This window comes from Mobula birostris, chromosome 25 (assembly GCF_030028105.1).
Source record: "Mobula birostris isolate sMobBir1 chromosome 25, sMobBir1.hap1, whole genome shotgun sequence".
In the NCBI taxonomy this organism is placed as follows: Eukaryota; Metazoa; Chordata; class Chondrichthyes; order Myliobatiformes; family Myliobatidae; genus Mobula; species Mobula birostris.
The window spans coordinates 28,255,453-28,277,056 of NC_092394.1; the positions used below are offsets into that span (position 1 = coordinate 28,255,453).

General features: G+C 39.6%; 1 protein-coding gene across 1 annotated transcript in view; it reads right to left on the reverse strand.

Moving 5' to 3' along the window:
- Positions 1-634: 634 nt before the first annotated feature.
- tlcd2 (TLC domain containing 2) overlaps positions 635-21,604 on the reverse strand; it is a 57,807-nt gene continuing 36,837 nt past the window's right edge. Inside the window, exon 4 of the mRNA XM_072242928.1 lies at positions 635-3,543. Coding sequence (XP_072099029.1) covers positions 3,166-3,543 — 378 coding nt within the window. The 3' untranslated portion in view covers positions 635-3,165. The remainder of the gene's footprint in view (positions 3,544-21,604) is intronic.

Sequence of the window (21,604 nt, forward strand, 5' to 3'; positions counted from 1 at the left end):
GGTTTAAAGTATAATATTACATATTAAGAATTTAACCCAATGCACATGTAAAAGACTTCAAAAAGATCAACTGGAGATAGAATTATATATGCAGTCATAGAGAGATAAAGTACAGGAATAAACTCCAAACAAACCACATCTTTGAGCTGTGGAGGGAAACCAGAGCACCTGGAGGAAACACATGTAGAATTAGGAACCGTGTTCATTTGTAACCAGCTAGGATTCTCTTATCTGGGAAATTCAGAAAGTAGCCAAGCTTCTAATTGTATTGTTTGTGTTGAAAGTAGCATTTTATACACAACTGAATTGCAAAGATTCTTCCAGTCAATTCAATAAAGATAGTGTTGGTTGTCATTGTAAACCCGTCTTTATTTAATCGTACTTCAGCTACTAGTGTCATGAGCGAGCTTTAATTCAAATTAACACAACCTAAACTAGTAATAAAGCAATATGTGTTGTATTCTAGTACTGAATGATAAAAATACTGAAAAGAAAATTTTACTGAGTAAGTTACTTTATCTATTTCTGGTCGTGGTCTCCCATAAATGAATTTTCAGACTGGATGCCTGAAGTGAAGGTGTAACTATTCTGTGTATACTGAATCTGATAAGACTGCCTCTCGGAATGGTGTAAATGTCATATAGATTGGAGGTCAAGCCTACAGAAAAAAACACTGAGACATTAGAGGAAACACCACAGAATTAATCTGGATTGCAGGAAGGCACAATATTTATTAAAAATAACAGAAATTTGATAAGATGTTTAAAACTATGTAAGATAGTATTTGGGCTGCTTCAGATAGGATTGATCTCTGGAATGAAGACAGAGGTAAAACATTAAAAGTGAGAAATTTAGTTCAGCAGGGTTTTTTTTAAAGATCAGTCATGGAGCATTAAAAACATTACAATATTGTAACTAAAGCAGAGAGTGCAATTTTATATGGATAAAATATAAATGGTTTAAGAAGAACAAAGGGTAGGGAAGTAGGAAAGACGCATAGGATTAGGGCTGTTTTCTGTGTGGAGAAAATATAGGGACACATATCAAAGAAGTCAACAGTTGTTCCTGTGTTATTCATAACAATCCTCACAGTTCCAATATCTTCGTCACGTCCACCCTCAGAATAACCACCATTACCATCATCACCCCCAAAGATCCTCTTCTGATTCACATTGATGATCCACTCTCTAATCCTACCCCCTCTCATCCAATATTTGGTCACCCAGCTACAAATCCTAACATTATTGGCTTTGCAACATCAAGGCATTAAAAGGGGGACTATTCTACCACAATGGGGTTCTGGATGGCAGAAAATTTGATGCTCTTAGCAGACTAAAATCAAGAGTTGTCATGGGACAGATATGGCCAATGGGCTGCACTCAGCTTTACAGAGTAAATTATACCAATTCCTAAAATTTCTGATCACACTACAGCTTGATATTAGTGAATACTTTTCTTTAAATTAAAATTTTAGAAGCACCAAGATATATAATTGTAAAGTACAGAATGATAGTATATTTATGACACAAGACAGGCCTTTCATAGCATTGAGCTAACAGGCTTAATCACACCTTCCGGTATGAGGGTTTACAGACATTTATGTGACAGCGCTACCATCACATGTACAGACACAATGTAAGTGTAATAAGGTGTTTATCTGGATCAACCATTTTGGCATCAAGCTCCAGACTACTCCTATCGACAAATAATTAACTCTGGAAGTTTGGTTGATCGCCAAGCTTGGCAAAATGTTTGTAGTTATTTTGGCTCCAATCAAGAAGACATCATGAATGCATAGTTGAGGATGCTGTCTCCTCAGAATGCTAGCTTAAATACTCCTTCGGGGTCTGAATGGATTAACTTTCTATTCATTAATGGTTTTCAGATTTAATACATAGTTAAGGGCAGAAATCATATCCCTACTCGATAGCTGGAAATCCAGCTATGAATGTTTTGCCATATTCATAGGTTTTCCCGGCGAGTAAGAGCTTCCAAATTAATAGCTGCAAACTCACCAGAACAAGTGCTTTACAGTATATTTAATATCTTTGAGCAAATTTTCACACAAATTACTTCATTAATCAAAGCATCAAAAATAAAATTAAAAATCTTTGAGAAAGCAGTCTCAGAACTGGTGTATCTTGTCACTGGATAAATACATTAATATTTGCCACAAATGAAATTATTTCTCATAAAAGCAAAAATAATTACTTCTGCTGTATATACCTTGTATTACCTGAATATGAATACTCAAGCAAAAGTTCATTTTTGCCATAGGAAAAAGAGCAGAGATAATTGGTAACAGTTCCAAAAAAGTTAAGTCGCACACATCCAGATATATTTTCAGAGCAATGTTAGTTTGTGAAGATATGTATTTTCAAGATAATGATATACCTACTGTATGCCTCATGTAAACACCACTATCGCAAATCATCTGCATGGCAACCATTACTCTTAAGGAGGTCCCAATCTTTTATATGCCATGGAGCCCTACCGTTAAGGGTGGGGTCAATGGACCCCACCTTGGGAACTCCTGCTATATACAAACTAAGGAACAACCCATCAACCATATAATTAATTGAAAACATATGATGAGTGAACACTATATGACATTGTTCATTATGATATTTCCAGAATATCTTTGATGTGCTACTGTCTCACTCCTCATAATTCAAGGGCAGCCCTGATAATGATGTTGTTCTGTCTTCTGTACCACCACAGCTCTATTAGTGAAGGTACTCTCATATTGCTGTTGGGTAAGGAGCTCCAGCAATAAAACCCAGAGATCTTGAAGTCGATATATTTCTAAGTCAGGATGGGGTTTGTGAGGCACTCCCAGAATAGCCTGGCACATAACCTCAGTGTAGCTCTGCTTGATAACATTAATACTTGCATAATGTAGTTCAATGTGAGGTAGTGAAATATTAAGGAATTTTACTCTTTTAGCACATCGAGAAGCATATGTTTAAAAGAAAATTCACAATGTTTTTTGCTTAATTATTGTATCATTTAAAAATATAATCCATGATGTTAGATACAAAAAATTAAGTACAAATCCATAAGTATATATACAGTGTATAAGAAAATTTCTGATCAAAGGAGCAAAAAAATGCATCCTTTTCAGTAAGTAAATCCAAGTATCAGTATCATTGGCAAAACAACATTTCAAATTTCCTTTTCCTTCTTCGCTTCTCTGCTGGATTTCAGGAAGTCACTTCTCAGTAGTCTGTAAAAGAGCACAATGTTCATCAGAATCATAATGGCCATACCCACACTGCCAATGCTGTAAGTCACCAGAGGAATATTGTCACGATTTAAGGCCACCCAGCGTGTCATCCAGGCAAGAGTGCTGATGCGGAAGATGACGTAGGTTCCCAGATTGATGATGCTATTGATGCGGAAGAATGTAGTTTTGCGCATGTTGGCCATCAGAAGAATCTGCCTCAGATGGAGAAAGACTGAGTTGATTTCAACCAACAAGGCAACCACGGCAAACCCGATGTATCTGCAGAGGCACACAGCTATGCCAAAACAGATAATTACCTAGGAGAAATAGAATATTTGACATTAGAGCATGTAGAAATCTGAATGGGAAAGTGCTCTGTAAATAAAGCCTTTAATCAAGAAATAAAGATGTTGGAAATCTGAAACTGTAACTATATGTTATAATTATGTGATTTTGTCAGTTTTTTCAGTCTTGGTTTGTACTGTGTTTTGTGATATCACACTGGAGGAAATAATGTATCATTTCTTAATGCATGCATTACTAAATGACAACAAAAGAGGACTACGTGTCTTCATAATCTAAAACTTAAATTGCTGGAAGCACTCAGCAGGTCAGGTGGTGTCTCTGGAAGGAGAAACTGACAATATTTCAGGACTAATAGAAGGTCTTTGAACCAAACCATTAATAGTGCTTCTCTTTCCCCCTGTGTTGCCAGATCTGGTGAGTGTTTTCTATGGTTACAACTAAAGGCATGTTCTTTGCTATTTATCTAATGATGAGGATTTCTCTCCTCCTTTCAATTATCTTATACACTAGAAAGACTGGCTTCAGTTTTAGCCTAGAACACGGATGAATGAAAACCTTGAGATGTGCAAGGTATTTTAAGAACACTGTTAACCTTCTGAGATGTAACAACTGATAACTTGTCGCTAGGAAAATCATGAGTTCGTCGGCCACAATTCAGTTGCAAATTCTCAACTGTGCTTCAACACTGGACTGTTTATGACACCAGTAGTGGGGATGTGAGTGCCACGTTTAAGCAGCAGCTACACTGAACACAGTCTACACAGCATGTTCATTCATTTCAATAGAGAGGAATGGGTGCAAAGAACAAGGGTGTAGTTAATTTGCATTTGTTGAAATAATAATATTTAGTTGAAAAATCAATTGTTGTTTTAATGCAATTTTTGTACCTTACATTTCAAATTTGGCTGTTTTCCTATTCTATATTTGACAGCTAACCAAGCCAAGCTATGTTTTATCAAGTTGTAACTAACTTGAAGTTGTAACTAAGTGTTTTAAGGGGAAAAGCAGCTTGTTCTGGCTTAACCATGGGCAATGTCGTAGATCAGTGGTCCCCAACCACCGGGCCGCAAACCATGTGCTACCGGGCCACAAGAAAACGATATGAGTCAGCTGTACCTTTCCTCATTCCCTGTCATGCACTGTTGGACTTGAACATAGGGTTGCCAACTGTCCCGTATTTGCCGGGACAACTCGTACATTGGGCTAAATTGGTTTGTCCCATACGGGACCACCCTTGTCCTGTATTTCCCCTGCTAAGGTACAGCGTTCCTATGAAACCTTTTGTGCAGAAATGGCATGAAGAGAAGAAGCAATTACCATTAATTTATATGGGAAAAATTTTTGAGCGTTCCCAGACCCAAAAAATAACCTAACAAATCATACCAAATAACACATAAAACCGAAAATAAACAACACTAACATACAGTAAAAGCAGGAATGATATGATAAATACACAGCCTATACAAAGTAGAAATAATGGATGTACAGTATAGTCAGGAAGATGAAGGCAAAACCGACTTGTGGGGGAAAAAATCGGCACGTACGTGCATGCGCACATCACACGCGCACGTCACGCATGTGCACACAGGTGCCTGCGCAAGGCTTCATGGTCATGGTAGTCTTTCCTGGGGTAAAGTGTCCCGGGATTTGACTGCTACTTCTGTCCCTTATTTGGGAGTGAGAAATTTGGAAACCCAAACTGTAAAGGACATGTTGAGGTGAGTCTAACCCTACTTGAACATTCTCCCCCCGGTCGGCCGGTCCACAAGAATATTGTCAATATTAAACAGGTCCGCAGTGCAAAAAAAGGTTGGGGACCCCTGTCACAGATGCACAGCTCTGGTACTCCATAGGTGGCCTCAGTTATGATGAAACCAAATTCACAATGGCAGATATGCAAATCACAAGTATACATTTATCACGGTTGTTACTGCCCCAGTTGTGCTCCATAAATGTAAAACATATTAGGAAGAGTTTCTCAGAAGAAAATGATGCGGCAGATTTGTAGTCAAACACATCAATGCTGTTCAAAAGATCATTGGATGTTTAGCGTGAAATTATGCCAGAAGGTTAATGGGATAATTCTGTTTTCTGACTTCAAAAATTATACCTTGGACAAGTATAGTGTGTGATGAAAAGTGCTGGAAATCAGATATCACAATAAATGTTAAAAAGACACAACAGTCTCCAAAGAAATTATTGGAAGGAAACTCTTTTATCCTAAAATTTTAACCTACCTTCCTTCTACAGATTTATTCTGGTTAATCTAATATGCATGTTTATACTTTCGTACGCAGTAAAGCCACTGATAAATATTTTAGAAACCCACCTACTGCAAGTATAACAGGCTTGACTGTTAAATGGCAAGTGCTGAAACAGTCAAGTAGTTACAGCATTACCCTGGACTTCAGGGCATTTGCTGTGGATGAGCCACAACCTGGGAACAGTTGAGTGATACAGCTGTGAGGCATTACTGGCTCCACTGAAACTGACAGTTTGTACTAACAGGATGGCAGAACCAGTGAAACTAAAATGTCACAACTAACTTGCAAGGCACAAAACCTTTAGTTACAAATGACCATTTGTAAAAAGAGAAAGCAGTTGCAGTATTAACACTGAACATCGGGTTAAAGGCAGTAGCTCACCACCATCTCATCTACAACAATGGGAAAAGGGGATTAGATACTGAGCTTGCAAACAAACTCCAAGTCCCATAGATAACACCTACAGCAGATAATGGACTGCAAACATATAATGTGTTTGATGATTGCATCCTCCAAATCTTCATTCTCACATTCAAAATGATTGTCAAAACATTCAAGTTCTTTGTAGTAGAATGTAGTGGTATTGTGCCCCCAACTAAACAAAAGGGAATCCTGGCTATTTTTTTGATTAGTTTTATTCTTTAAGAGTTGTCCCAAATAAGCGGCAACCCCAATATATCTACGCTATCTTGAGATTGTTTTCTCACGGGCATTTACTCAAAAAAATAAAATAGAATTCTACAAAAACTATAAAACCATACATAGACTGACAAACAACCAACATTCAAAATAAGATAAATTATGCAAAAAAATACTGAAAACATTAGTTTTAAAGACTCCTTGAAAGTGAGTCTGTAGGTTGTAAAATCAGTTCAGAGTAGTGGTGAATGAAGTCATCCTTGTCAGCTCAAGATTCTGATGGCTGTAAGTTAATAATTGTTCTGAAACCTGGTGTTATGGGATGAAAGGCTTCTGTACCTCCTGCCTAAGAGTATGGAAGCTAGTAATACAAATTATTCTCCAGGATATTGGGACTAGTTGGGTGGTTATCATGTTAGGTATGGATTGCTCAGGCCAAAGAGGCTGTATCCATGCCTTATTGCTCTGCAACTCCAGAAACCCTGCAGTAAAAATGTGGGTAAACTGCAAAGTGTGCGGAGAAACTTGCTGTCAGGACTAGAGGGGTAAAGTTATAGAGAGAAGCTGGCCAGGCGAGATCTTTATTCCTCCGAATTTAGGAAATTAAGGGGTAATCATTTAGAAATATTTAGGAATATGTGACACATAGGGCAGGAAAGGGGGGGGGGTATAGATTTAGGGTGAGAGGTGAAAGATTTAAAAGAGTCCCAAAAGATAATATTTTCATGCAGAGGGTGATGTGTATATATAGAAATTGTTTGGAGATGGTATAATATTTCCAAAGCACTGTGGATAATTGGTATTGCAAATTACCTTGGTGGACTAAGTGGCAAAGACTTAAGCTGATGGGATAGCTTTTCTCTGCTAAGAGCTGAATGGTGTCTTTCTTTGCCAGAGTAAGCCCAGAACTTTAACACATACATACACTTGGGTGAAGACACTAATGTCCAATTGAGTGAATGGGATGGACAAGGGAAGAAATGAAAATGAGTTTGGTTCACAATGAACAAAATGAATATTAAAAGCTTGGGTTGGACAGCTGTCTGTAAAAGAATCTCATCAATTTCCTCTGATTCATTTCCATTCCAGTGCTTTGGAAATAATTAACCTACCCTCCAGAAGTGCTCTGAGCTCATGTGGACACAAGGATATTGGGAAACAAACATGCAGATAGTCCCTTCTCAGTTCATATTTTACTGCAGGCTTTCTAGTTATAAAGTCACAGAGAGCAATATTGAACAGACACAGTGCCCTTCTGCCCAACCAGTCCATGCCAACCTTGATGCCCACTCAACTAGTCCCAATTTCCTGTATAGTCCCATATACCTCCAGGCCTTACCCCTCCAAGTGCCCATCCTCATGCTTCTTAGCTGGTATTATTGTACCTCCCTCAACCACTTCCTCTGGCAGCCTAATTCCAAACACTCAAGGCCCTCTGTGTGGAAAAAGCTGCTCTTCAGGTGTCTTTCAAATCTTTTTCCTCTCTTCCTAAACCTATGCCTCCTAGTTTTGGACTCCCCTACCCAGCTGTTAGCAGCCAAATTATCTATGCCTCTCATAATCTTAAATGTTTCTGTAATGTTGCCTCTCATTCGCTTACATTTCAAGGAATAGAGACCCAGCCTAGCCAACGTCTCCCCATAGGCCCTCTAGTCCTAGCACCATCTTCACAAATCCTCTCTGCACTCTTTCCAGTTTAACCACATACTGTCTGTAATGGAAATGTAAACAGTACTCCATGTGTGGCCTCACCAACGACTTATAATACTGCAACAACTCCTATACTCAATCATCTGACTGATGAAGGTCAGCACATTAAGTGCTATTTTCATGATACTATCTACCTGTGACACCATCTTCACCAAACTATGTACTTGTACACCTAGTCTCTTGTGCCCTACCATTCATAGTACAAGTCCTATACTGATTTGACTTCCCAAAATGTATCACATCACATCTATCTGTATTGAAATCCACTTGTCACTCCTCAGCTGACTTCCCCAACTGATCAAGATCCTTCTGTAATCTATGATAACAATTTTCACTATCAACAGCACCTGCTAACTTGGGTCATCCACAAGCTTACTGAACATACCTTATGCATTTGCAACCAAGTAATTCATGTAACTAATAAATAACCAGGGTTCCAACAGCAACCCCCTGGCACACTACCAGTTATCAGCCTCCATTCTGAAAACAACCTTCAACCTCCACTCTCTGCTTTTTACCTCTGACCCAATTTTGAATCCCTCTAATTAGCTCTCCCTGGGTTCCAGGGGACCTAATCTTCCAGACCAGTCTACCATGCAGTATCTTGTCAAATGCCTTGTTAAAGTCAAACTAGACAACATCCACTGCCCTACCACCCACCACCCTTTCGGTTATCCCTTCAAAACACTCCAAAAGATTTCTCAGATACAAATATCTACACACAACACCAGGCTGACTCCTAATCAGACTCTTGTCTATCCAAATGCCGGTAGATCCCGTCCCTCAGAATTCCTTCCAGTAACTTTTCCTCTGCTGACCAGCCTGCAGCTCCCTGGCTCGTCTTTGCCAACTCCTTAAACAACAGAATAACATTAGCCATCTTCCAGTCTTTAGAAACATTATCACTGGCTAACAATGAAGGAAGTATCTCCATAAAGGCCTCTGAAATGTCTTTTCTAGCCTCTCACAAAATCAGAGTTCAGCAACAGTTGAAAAGAGGAAGCTTCTGCCACAGTCTGTAGGTGTGAGGCTTTGCAACACCTCATGGTGATGAGTTCTCTCCCAGAAGGTTTGGGGGTGGAAATCAGAGGTGGAGAGGGTCAGCAACTTTAAATTCCTCAGTATTATTTCAGAAGACCTGTCCTGGGCCCAGCACGTAAGTGCAATTATGAAGAAAGCACAGCAGTGCTTTCTACTTACTTAGAAAATGGCGAAGATTTGACATGACATTTAAAACTCTGGCAAATTTCTATAGGTGTGTGGCGGAGGGTATATTAAGACCATAAGACATAGGAGCAGAATTAGGCCATTCGGCCCATCGAGTCTGCTCCACCATTCAATCATGGCTGATCCTTTTTTCCTATCTCTTCCTCAGCCCCAGTTCCCGGCCTTCTCCCCATAACCTCTGATACCATGTCTAATCAAGAACCTATCAATCTCTGCCTTAAATACACTCAATGACCTGGCCTCCACAGTTGCATGTGGCAACAAATTCACCAACCTTTGGCTAAAGAAATTTCTCCGCATCTCTGTTTTGAAAGGGCGCTCCTCTATCGTGAGGTTGTGCTCTCTTGTCCTAGACTCCCCACCATGGGAAACATCCTCTCCACATCTACTCTGTCTAGGTCTTTGAACATTTGAAAGGCTTCAATGAGATCCCCTCTCATCCTTCTGAATTCCAGCCAGTACCGACCCAGAGCCATCAAATGTTCCTCATATGATAACCCTTTCATTCTTGGACTGCAGGAATGGTTGCATCACTGACTGATATGGAAAAACCCACAAAAAGTAGTGGATATGGCCCAGTCTATCACAGTAAAGCCCTTCCCACATTGAGCACATCTACATGACGCAGTGTCACAGGGAAGAAGCATCCATTATCAGGGACCTCACCACCCAAATCATGCTCTCTCTTGCTGCTGCCATCAGCCAAGAGAGCCTCAGAACTCACACCGCCACATTCAGGAACAGTTATTAACCCTCAATCTCAGGCTCTTGAACCAGAAGAGATAACTTCACTTGCCCTATCATTGCAATATTCCCACAAACTATGGACTCACTTTCAAGGGCTCTTCATCTCATATTCTCAATATTTATTGCTTGTTTGCTTATTTATAATTTTTTCCTTTCTTTTTCTATTTGCACAGTTTACTGTCTTTTGCACACTGGTTTTCTGCCCTGTTTGGCGTGGTCTGTCATTGATCCTATTATGATTATTGGATTTATTGAGTATGCCTGTAAGAAAATGTATCTCAGGGTTGTCCAGTATATGGTGTCATATATGTACTTTGATAATAAATTTACTTTGAATTTTGAAACTAGTTTTTGAAAACTGAATCAATGTTTACTATGCAATAACTTCAGTATTGAAATATAAATCATCCTTTGTACCCTTAGTGATACAAAGCAAAGAATAACAATTGAAAATGTATCTTTATACTGAACACTCCAAAACAAATCTCGCATGGGGCCCAGTAAAAGAGCTCCATTCATAGTGAGTGGCTGGCGGATGGAATTACATAATACATGTGATTTTTGATGATTAGAATCCACATCTATGACAGTAGCTTAAATCAAACACTAGGTGGCAACATACTATGGCTTGCAATAATATGGACAATCTGTGTTGATGGCACAAAAATTAACATGTTTAAAACATCAACTCCAAGTAAAAGAAATTGGTTTAAAATTCAAACTTTCTTCCACTAATTACTCACGTGTGAAATTTACCATTTTTTGTGAACCTTTACCACAAAAAGTTGCCAAGCACCACACAATATTGTGTTGTAAGTCAATCTGCAAGTCAACTTGATTTGCAATCTACTTGATTGATTTTTGCAACAGAAGTTACTTTTATCCTTGCAACACACATAAAAGTTGCTGGTGAATGCAGCAGGCCAGGCAGCATCTCTAGGAGGAGGTACAGTCAACGTTTCAGGCCGAGACCCTTCGTCAGGACTAACCGAAGGAAGAGTTAGTAAGAGATTTGAAAGTGGGAGGGGGAGGGGGAGATCCAAAATGATAGGAGAAGACAGGAGAAGACAGGAGGGGGAGAGATGGAGCCAAGAGCTGGACAGGTGATTGGCAAAGGGGATATGAGAGGATCATGGGACAGGAGGCCCAGGGAGAAAGACAAGGGGGGGGAACCCAGAGGATGGGCAAGGGGTATAGTCAGAGGGACAGAGGGAGAAAAAGGAGAGTGAGAGAAAGAACGTGTGTATAAAAATAAATAACGGATGGGGTACAAGGGGGAGGTGGGGCATTAGCGGAAGTTAGGGAAGTCAATGTTCATGCCATCAGGTTGGAGACTACCCAGACGGAATATAAGGTGTTGTTCCTCCAACCTTACTTTTATCCTTAATTGCTTCGCACTTAAGTTTCCTTTTGTTCTCGGCCAAGATAATAATGCACTGAGGAGCATTATGGATCCAGAATGTAGTCAGGCAGTTTTGAAGTGGAAGGACAGACCGTACGATCACTGTTCCATAATAAAATCAACTTGGCAGTTACAGTTTGTAAAATTATCAATTAATAATGAACCGTGAGATAAAAGAAAATGCTGGAATACCAACCCTCCACTAGCTACAAACAGGAATAGTTCTCTGTTGAGGGCACCGTGCTTAAAAAGACCCCATGCCACAAGCTTGCTCTCAAATGCCAACAAGAAAGCCTATGGAAATTTGCATTTAGGCAAGTTATAGACAAAGAAAGTTCTATTGCTCTGAATATTTGGGACTCCAACTATTCCAGTTATTTACAAATAACTGGCTCCAACATATTAGTTTCTGCATTTTCCAACTTCTGGATGTAACTGGCACAAAATTAAATTAGCTTAGTACTGGTTAAACCACTCAGATCCAGAAAATCCCATGCTCCTGTATGTTCTGGTGCCATTAGTTTGCAGAGCAGTCTCCAGGGTGGCTGTTTCAGTAGTGTCAAGTTTGTTTACATTACTAGCCAAGTGTTTTGGTTCTACATTTTTATCTTTAGCTATACAGGATTTTGCCAGGAGGCGTGGGAGGCGGTGATAGTGCTAAAATGCATGTCCAAAAGTTGGAATTTCTGGTTAGATGAAGAAATTTTGATAAGAGTCTATGATATTAGATCAACTGTTTGTAAATTAGAGAAATAAAATATATTTTTAAAAGCATTTTTTTAGAAGTCAGAAAATCTTAGAGTTAGGAAACTGAAAATTGGAAAGAACATGAAGTTAGGGCATTTATAAAGTGGCATAAACTTGGACATAATGATGGTGTAAGCATTTTGGTGCAGGCAAAGGTTCTTCATCAAGAATTCAACCTTGAGTATGATTACAAATATTCACAGATGGCTATACAAGTTTAAAAGCAGGTATGGTATTTCATTGCATTATTGGTCGCAGAAAAACAAGGTGTTGATATTGAAGCTGTGGATGAATCTGCACAGTTGGTGGCAATGCAAAATTTATCTACAGAGCAGTTGATAAGACCACTCTGTTTTGGCTCTGCGTGCCATGAAAATTTCTTGCTCAGGAAATTCAGGAGACTCCACTTGGAAGTAAGGACTCCAAGAATAGGCTCACAATTCTTGGCTGCAGCAATGCAGCTGGCAGACCAAAGCTAATGTTAATTGATTGGAATGGGTGCACAAGGGTCTATAAAGAGGTGAATTTTTCCCTGTTTTCTGCCATGGCAACAAGGGAAGGTAGATAAGAATAAAAGGATGTCTTGAATGGTTTGAAAATTATTTTCACCAGAAGCTAGAGCACTTTGCAACTTTGATGGCTTTGATCCAACGTGCAAAGTATTTTTGCATGTTCAGCCCATCCCAGAACAGAACAAAGATAATGTTATTCCGTTATATTTACATCCTAAATGTACTACTTTGATTCAGCCCTGTGCCCTGAAATGTAAATATAGATCAGAGTTCATGCACTGTTGGCTCATTGAATTGAACAATGAGAAGCCTGTTGCTGTTCCGTTAACGCCCCACCTCCCCTTGGTACTCAATCTGTTATTTATTCATTTATTTATTATTATATATATTTTTTCCTCTCTCCTTTTTCTCCCTTTGTCCCTCTCACTATACTTCTTGCCCGTCCTCTGGGCTTCCCCCCTCCCCCTTTCTTTCTTCCTAGGCCTCCCGTCCCATGATCCTCTCATATCCCTTTTGCCAATCAACTTTCCAGCTCTTAGCTCCATCCCTCTCCCTCCTGTCTTCCCCTATCATTTCAGAACTCCCCCTCCCACTTTCAAATCTCTTACTATCTCTTCTTTCAGTTAGTCCTGACGAAGGGTCTCGGCCCGAAATGTCAACTGTACCTCTGCCTATAGATGCTGCCTGGCCTGCTGCATTCACCAGCAATTTTTATGTGTGAAGCCTGTTCCACTGTTCATTAAGGAATTTAATCTGAAAGATGGCACTTGCTTTAGCCTGGGGCAAGTTTGATAACTGGACACTGCAGGGTGGCTAACACAAATTGTGGCCAATCCTGAAGTCTGATGAAGAGAAAGGCAAGGATTCCTAACTTTGCTGTGTTTAGAGCTTCCAGTGAAAAGAAAATTATCCAGAATTTGCGAACAGTAGGAGAGACTCAGTGTCTTGAAATAGTCAAAGACAAGACAGAACAAAATCTGGAGAAATGGATAAAAATCAAATTTGTTTTTCTTCTTTAAGCTCTATGTGCATCTTTCAGCAACATTAGTGAAGGTACAGTACACCTTTTCAATTGCAAGTTTCATATCTTATTTCATGAAGAAAAACGTTCTTCTGGCATTAATGATCATTTTATTTTCTGTTTTAAGCTTTATTTTACTTTTTTGGTCATGGCAATAAATATGCAGAGTGAACTGGCAAGTTACCACACTAATCATATGTTTACATAGAGGTTTCTCAGGGCATCTTTTTGTGCTCTGGCACCAGCCAGCTCCCTGGGGTGCTAGGCTAGAGTGCTTGAACTCTACGACTAAAACTGTACTTACTTATTTTCCCAGAGTCTTTCACTACTAAATATCCTGATCATATCTTTTCATAATGCTCCTAACTTTGCTGCCTTAAGAGCTTACAGTGAAAAGAAAATGACCCACGAATTGGTGGAGTATGCCACGGGTATGACAGACAATGATAGAACAAGATATGGAGCAATGGATAAAAATTGATGCTGAAGTGCTAGGTCCTCTGATAAAGAGGTTGCAGAGAGGGTTCAGCAAGGCGAGAAGGAATAAAAAGATGAAGAAAGTGGACAAAGGCACAAAGAAAACCTGAATTCTGTCCACAGGTAACCAAATATCTATACAAAATTTTAATTAATGTTTTTATTGTCCATCTGCTAGAAGTACCATTAATCAACTGGCTTCTGTTTTAATCTCACCACTATTTGATAGGGGTATACAAAATTATGAGGGTATGGATATAGCAGGATTTTTCCACTGAAGTTGGGTGAGATGAGAACTAGAAGTCATAGGTTAAGGGTGAAATATTTAAGGGAAACATGATGGGGGTCATCTTCACTCAAAGGGTGGTGAGAATGTCAAATGAGCTGCCAGTGCAAGTGGTGGATACATTCAATTTCAGACTTTAAGAGAAATTTGGATAAGCACATCGATGGCAGGGGTATGGAGGGCTATGGTTCAGGTGCATGTCAACAGGACTAGGCAGAATAATAGTTTGGCACAGAGTAGATGGGCTGAATGGCATTTTACTGTTCTGTAGTGCTCTATGACTTTTTTTTGAAAAAAGAAACATTCAACAATGTTTAGTAAATTTTCTGCAATATGAGCTCTTTATCCACTCCATACAGAATTATGACGAAGAGTAAACTGTTGTGCCAAGTTAGAACACTTTCAAACTCACCAAACCTTCCATTGAGAAATTAATATAAAATTAAGTGATAGATAACCAAATATTAGAGAAACCCAGTCCATAGGCCATGTCATTCTGGGAAACACTAACTTCTGGGAATAACTAAATTTAACTTTGTAATGAATAAAACAAGTACAAAAAGAATTAAGAAACAATAAGGAAAAATGAATTAGTCGTCATGTATGCCAAACTCAAGAATAAATTGTAATTGAAAGACTTAATATAAGGGTTCCACAATTGGACATTCAGGAAAAATAAAATTAACTGTATAAGATAACCTGCCTCAAATTCAAAAGGTGAAGAGGTGTTGAAGTCATACAAGTTTAACTGCATCTGAAGAAAAAATATTCACATGGATCATTAGTGTGATGGGATTTTTGTGTGATCTTTAGCGGATGGGAAACAAGGTAGTTTATAACAGATCATGTGCATAGTGCCTCTTGCCAGTCTCATGACATGGTTATTCATTTTGTTGTAAACAGTGCTGTGTTACTGTGACAAGCATAAAACAAATGGCTATTGTCAACTTTCAATCATGTACATGGTTTACTAGTTATGCATTTCACTGGATCTACATCCGGCAGAGAGACTTAGACAGTTTAGGGGAATGGGCAAAGAAGAGGCAAATGAAATACAATGTTGGAAAGTGCATGGTCATGCACTTTGGTGGAAGAAATATACAGGCAGACTATTATTTAGATGGGGAGAGACTTCAAAATACAGAGATACAAAGGGACTTGGGAGTCTTTGTGCAAGATACCCTAAAGGTTAACCTCCAGGCGGAGTCGGTTATGAAGAAGGCGAATGCAATATTGGCATTCATTTCTAGAGGTATAGAATATAAGAGCAGGGATGTGATGTTGAGGCTCTATAAGGCACTCATGAGCCCCCACTTGGAGTACTGTGTGCAGTTTTGGGCTCCTTATTTTAGAAAGGATATATTGACATTGGAGAGGGTTCAGATAAGAATGATTCCAGGAATGAAAGGGTTACCATATGAGGTACGTCTGGCAGCTCTTGGGCTGTATTCCCTGGAGTTCAGGAGAACGAGGGGGGGATCTCATAGAAACATTCCAAATGTTAAAAGGCCTGAACAGCTTAGATACAGAACATAGAATAGTACAGCACAGTACAGGCCCTTCAGCCCACAATGTTGTGCCGACCCTTACTGCCTCCCATATAACCCCCCACCTTAAATTCCTCCATATACCTGTCTAGCAGTCTCTTAAATTTCACTAGTGTATCTGCCTCCACCACTGACTCAGGCAGTGCATTTCATGCACCAACCACTGTCTGAGTAAAAAACCTTCCTCTAATATCTCCCTTGAACTTCCCACCCCTTACCTTAAAGCCGTGTCCTCTTGCATTGAGCAGTGGTGCCCTGGGGAAGAGGCGTTGGCTATCCACTCTATCTATCCCTCTTATTATCTTGTACACCTCTATCATGTCTCCTCTCATCCTCCTTCTCTCCAAAGAGTAAAGCCCTAGCTCCCTTAACCTTTGATCATAATGCATACTCTCTAAACCAGGCAGCATCCTGGTAAATCTCCTCTGTACCCTTTCCAATGCTTCCACATCCTTCCTATAGTGAGGCGACCAGAACTGGGCACAGTACTCCAAGTGTGGCCTAACCAGAGTTTTATAGAGCTGCATCATTACCTCGTGACTCTTAAACACTATTCCTCGACTTATGAAAGCTAACACCCATAAGCTTTCTTAACTACCCCATCTACTTGTGAGGCAACTTTCAGGGATCCGTGGACATGTACCCCCAGATCCCTCTGCTCCTCCACACTACCAAGTATCCTGCCATTTACTTTGTACCCTGCCTTGGAGTTTGTCCTTCCAAAGTGTACCACCTCATACTTCTCCAGGTTGAACTCCATCTACCACTTCTTAGCCCACCTCTGCATCCTATCAATGTCTCTCTGCAACCTTCGACAATCCTCTACACTATCCACAACACCACCAACCTTTGTGTTGTCTGCAAACTTGCCAACCCACCCTTCTACCCCCACATCCAGGTCGTTAATAAAAATTACGAAAAGTAGAGGTCCCAGAACCGATCCTTGTGGGACACCATTAGTCACAACCCTCCAATCCGAATGTACTCCCTCCACCATGACCCTCTGTTTTCTGCAGGCAAGCCAATTCTGAATCCACCTGGCCAAACTTCCCTGGATCCCATGCATTCTGACTTTCTGAATAAGCCTACCATGTGGAACCTTGTCAAATGCCTTACTAAAACCCATGTAGATCACATCCACTGCACTACCCTCATCTATATATGGCAAAGTTATTTCCCATGGTAGGGGATTCTAAGGACAAGAGGGCACGGCTTCAGGATTGAAGGACGTCCTTTTAGAACTGAGATGCGGAGAAATGACTTTAGTCAGACGGTGGTAAATCTGTGGAATCTGTTGCCACGAGCGGCTGTGGAGGCCAAGTCATTTGGTGTATTTAAGGCAGAAATAGATAGGTTCTTGATTAGCCAGGGCATCAAAGGATATGGGATGAAAGCAGAGGAGTGGGGATGACTGTTAGAATTGGATCAACTCATGATTGAATGGTAAAGCAGACTAGATGGGCCGAATTGCCTACTTCTGCTCCTATATCTTAAGGTCTGATGCTCATAAATTCACCTTCTTAATTAACTCAGCACATTTCTCACACAATAATGAAGCTTTAATATTGAGAAAGTAAAACAGTCTCGCACATTTCCTAATTTCTCTCTTCCCCTTAGCACAATGAATCTACGTAGCATTGCACAACAAACTTAAGGAAGATGGGGATTCAAAATTATCAGCTTCACTAATTCAATGAATAATACTTGTCAAACCAGAGGAAGCCATTTAAACTAAAGATTATTTGATATCAAAACAAGTCAACCTTCTGTAAATATGGGCCTGATTATTCTTCAATCATTCAACAGAAATAGTGACATTTTCAGGACTGTTAAATCTAAGCAAGATAGCTAACTATCCCAAATGACTCTTGGGATACACAGTTAGTACACTGACTGATCTAAGCCAGGGCAGATTTGGCTGAGCACTGGGGGCTATGGGAGCGATACTTTATCTAGCAATAAACAGCATGTACCTGGAGGGAAGAAAATCTATACAAATTGTCCCCACAAAGTGTCAAATTTAGTTCATCACAAGTATAGACCTGCAACTAAAAAGGGATAAGATCATTCATGTTAATTAAAATGTCATACAAAAGGGAGCTTACGAGATTCTGCAGATACTGGAATTCCAAAGTAACACACTCAAAATGCTGGAGAGACTCAGCAGGTCAGGCAGCATCTATGGTGAGGACTAAACAGTCAACGTTTCAGGCCGAGACCCTCTTGGCCCAAAACTTTCTACTGTTTATTTCTCCCCAGAGATGTTCCCTGACCTGATGAGCTTCTCCAGCAATGTGTGTGTTAAACAACAGAGCAGTTGATGGCATAACAGAAGTATGGGCAATCCACGTATTATGGCCATTCAGTTTATGGAAAGTTGTCCTTGCAGAATTTACACATCATTATCCAAAATTTCAAGATATAGAATGAAGTTCTCTCTCGTGGAATATATGTGGAAAAAGTAAATGAATCTATGCAGTTTTTATTCAGACTTTTTCTTCACACATGGCCAGACAATGTGCCTCAAGTTGAAATATTGCTCATTTTTTAAGAATATCACCCCTCCCCGCCTGCGCTAAAGAGAGGGTCAACTATGCATGTATCATGGTTATGGCAGTGCAGATTTCCCACAGTTCCTGGGACGTGTTTACTTCTCAACTCCAGCAATGTGTAGGAGTTTGCATATTCTAATTATGATAGTGTGGGTTTTCCCCAGGGACCCCTGGCTTCCTTCCACATTTCCAAATCTCACTGGCTGTCAACTTAATAGACTACTGTCAAAAACTCCTTGTGGAGGTGGCTAGTGACAGAATCTCTAGGATGGCAGAATATTGATTCAAGCTGTCTCCACAAGGTGTCAAGGTGATATGTTACAAGGAAACAAGTGACAAATGGGATTGATGGGATTAATCTGAGAAGCAACATAGACTTGATGGGTCAAATAGTCTCCCTAAATTATTATTCAGCAAAACCAAAGTGGCCAAGAAAATTAAAATGCCTGCGAACCTACACCATTGTTGTTTCTGTGCAGAATGTCTGCAAGGTAGATTTCTGGATGAGTGCTTAAATGTAATTCTTTATAACAGGTATTGTTGACTAAACAGAGATTACCATACAGGCTATCAACAGCTAATAACAACAGTTCAGAAGTTTTAATGATAAAGACTTTTACAGTAGAGTCGTATACAAGGAGAACTAACCAAATGATCTCAAGACACTAGTTCAGCTCCAACTACAGCTGCTTAGGAATTTAATACATTAGAACTGATAGAAAACTCAAGAAGGATGCTTCACAATAAATGTCATAGGCTAACATCACCCATGTCCACTGAACAAATAAAAAGGGATATAGCACTTCTGTAAGGGTCAACTCTTAGTTCAGCTCCCCTATCTTTGTTAATTTGATTATTTGCCCGGTTGACTGTGTTCATCAATAGGAAAAAAGGTTTTCAATTTATGGCTCCTGTGCTAATTCATTAGATATCAGGTACAGAAATGAACTGTTTTGTGTTCAAATCTCAGTCAAGCCTCAAAGGCTGAAGTGCAACAGCTAGACATTCTATTTAATATCTGCTGACATGTCGTTAATTTTAAAGCTAGTATAACATAATAATGCAATAGCTTTATTTGACGTTTCTCAGCAGCTGTTACATAAGCGAGAAGTTTAAGTATTAATTGCCAATGGCTACCAAGGAATTTGGAGTGTGTTACTGTAGTAAATTCAATCACTGAAGTGGAGCACTCTTTTCAAATGCCATTATGTACTGTATTCTAGTATTTAATTAATCTCTCAAGTTAGATTGACAAACTTTAAGTCAACAATAAAATATCTTGTCAAGCAAGCACACCCTCCTCAACCCTCCTTTCAAAAACCACATAATTATCACAATTTCTAAACTACTGGTGTGGTATATCTATTAGCAGAGCAAGCATTACGTTAGTAGATATGACTCAACAGCTGCCTCTTAAAAGTAAAAGCAGCAAGCCTATCATTCAGCTGTGTATTTTGCCTTAAGTTCACTAAGTATTTTGAGTAGGATTGCATTATGGAAAACAACCGCACTCATTGCTGATAGGGTTTATGGAGAAAAATGAGAAAGCAGTTAGTATTGCTCTTTCACTGTAAAATTAAAGACATATAAATATATGGAATGAAGAAGTTCACATGATTTTGTTACTAACATTGGAACAAACTAGTCAAACCAGCCAAGCCCGTGCAGGAGATTAAGTGATGTCAATATCAGTAGTTATGCTTATGTTTTTAGTGATCTGTTATGCTGGTACTTAATTAAATAACCTTCTTCGGGTTCTAAAGGAGATTTTGCTGATAGGACTACTTGAAACACTTCAATTCATGAAATTTGCCTTTAGTGTACAAAACAAAATCTGGATGTGTTTCAACAACTTATTTCCAAATGGTCTTCAAAAAGCTAACTGATGTTTCTAAACACTTCTGCCAGAGGAAATATTAGCCAATGACCAAAAAAAAGGCTTAAATAGAAAACTACCACTTCTTCATGTGCCTTGCGCGATCATGGCTTTCCACATCCAACGATCCCACGCAGCATCAATATCTTGCACACTTAGATCTGTTAGTTCTTTCACAGTGTCCATATATTTTCTTCTTTGCCTCCCTCTTCCGCATTTCCCAGGGACACAGCCTTGTAATGTAAGGCATTCTATTTCTCCCTTTCTGACGACATGGCCCAGGAATAGAAAACCAAGTGGGACAAATAGAGGAATCATGATTTTACTTACCAAGTTTACCAACTAAATATGAAATAACCATTTTTTTTAGCTTGGCTTGAAATTTGTTGCATCCAATCTGCATTTGCTACAAACCTTCACCTACAACTCAATCTCGCCACTGCTAGACTTCCCCCTTGCCAGTTTAATTAAGGAGATCTTGCTTAAAATAAGAAATGGAAATTCAGGAAGCCCTCCACTGAACACCTGGGAGCTGCGTCAACAAAAGCAGCAACTATGGCATGGTGAATCTTGGTGGACATACTGGGTGAGGGTAACAGTGGTATGCCCACTTCCATTTCAGTCCTGGGCTTGTGACTAAAAGTTTCCCTTCCAGGCCTCAGACAATACACTCGGGATGGAAGCTTACTTTGGACATTTGATAGAATGGGGCAGTATGGGAAATAAGGGAGGTTCAACAGCAGCAGGTTGGGGACCATTGGAGAGTCAAGAAAGTGTGGGAGCTTGGAGAAGGCACAGCAAATAAGAGGAAAAATTTAGACTTAATTTATTGAGTTCCCAGTCCAGCAAGTTGTAGTTTTCCTGGGGTTACTCACAAAGGCCCCTCCCAGAACAACTTCATATAATTTCCAAGCCACACACACAAAATGCTGAAGGAACTCAGCAAGTCGGGCAGTATCTATGGAAATTAATAAACAGTCTATGTTTTGGGTCGAGACCCAGTCTCCTGAAGAAAGGTCTCAGCCTGAAACGTCGACTATTTATTCATTTCCATTCCTGCTGAGT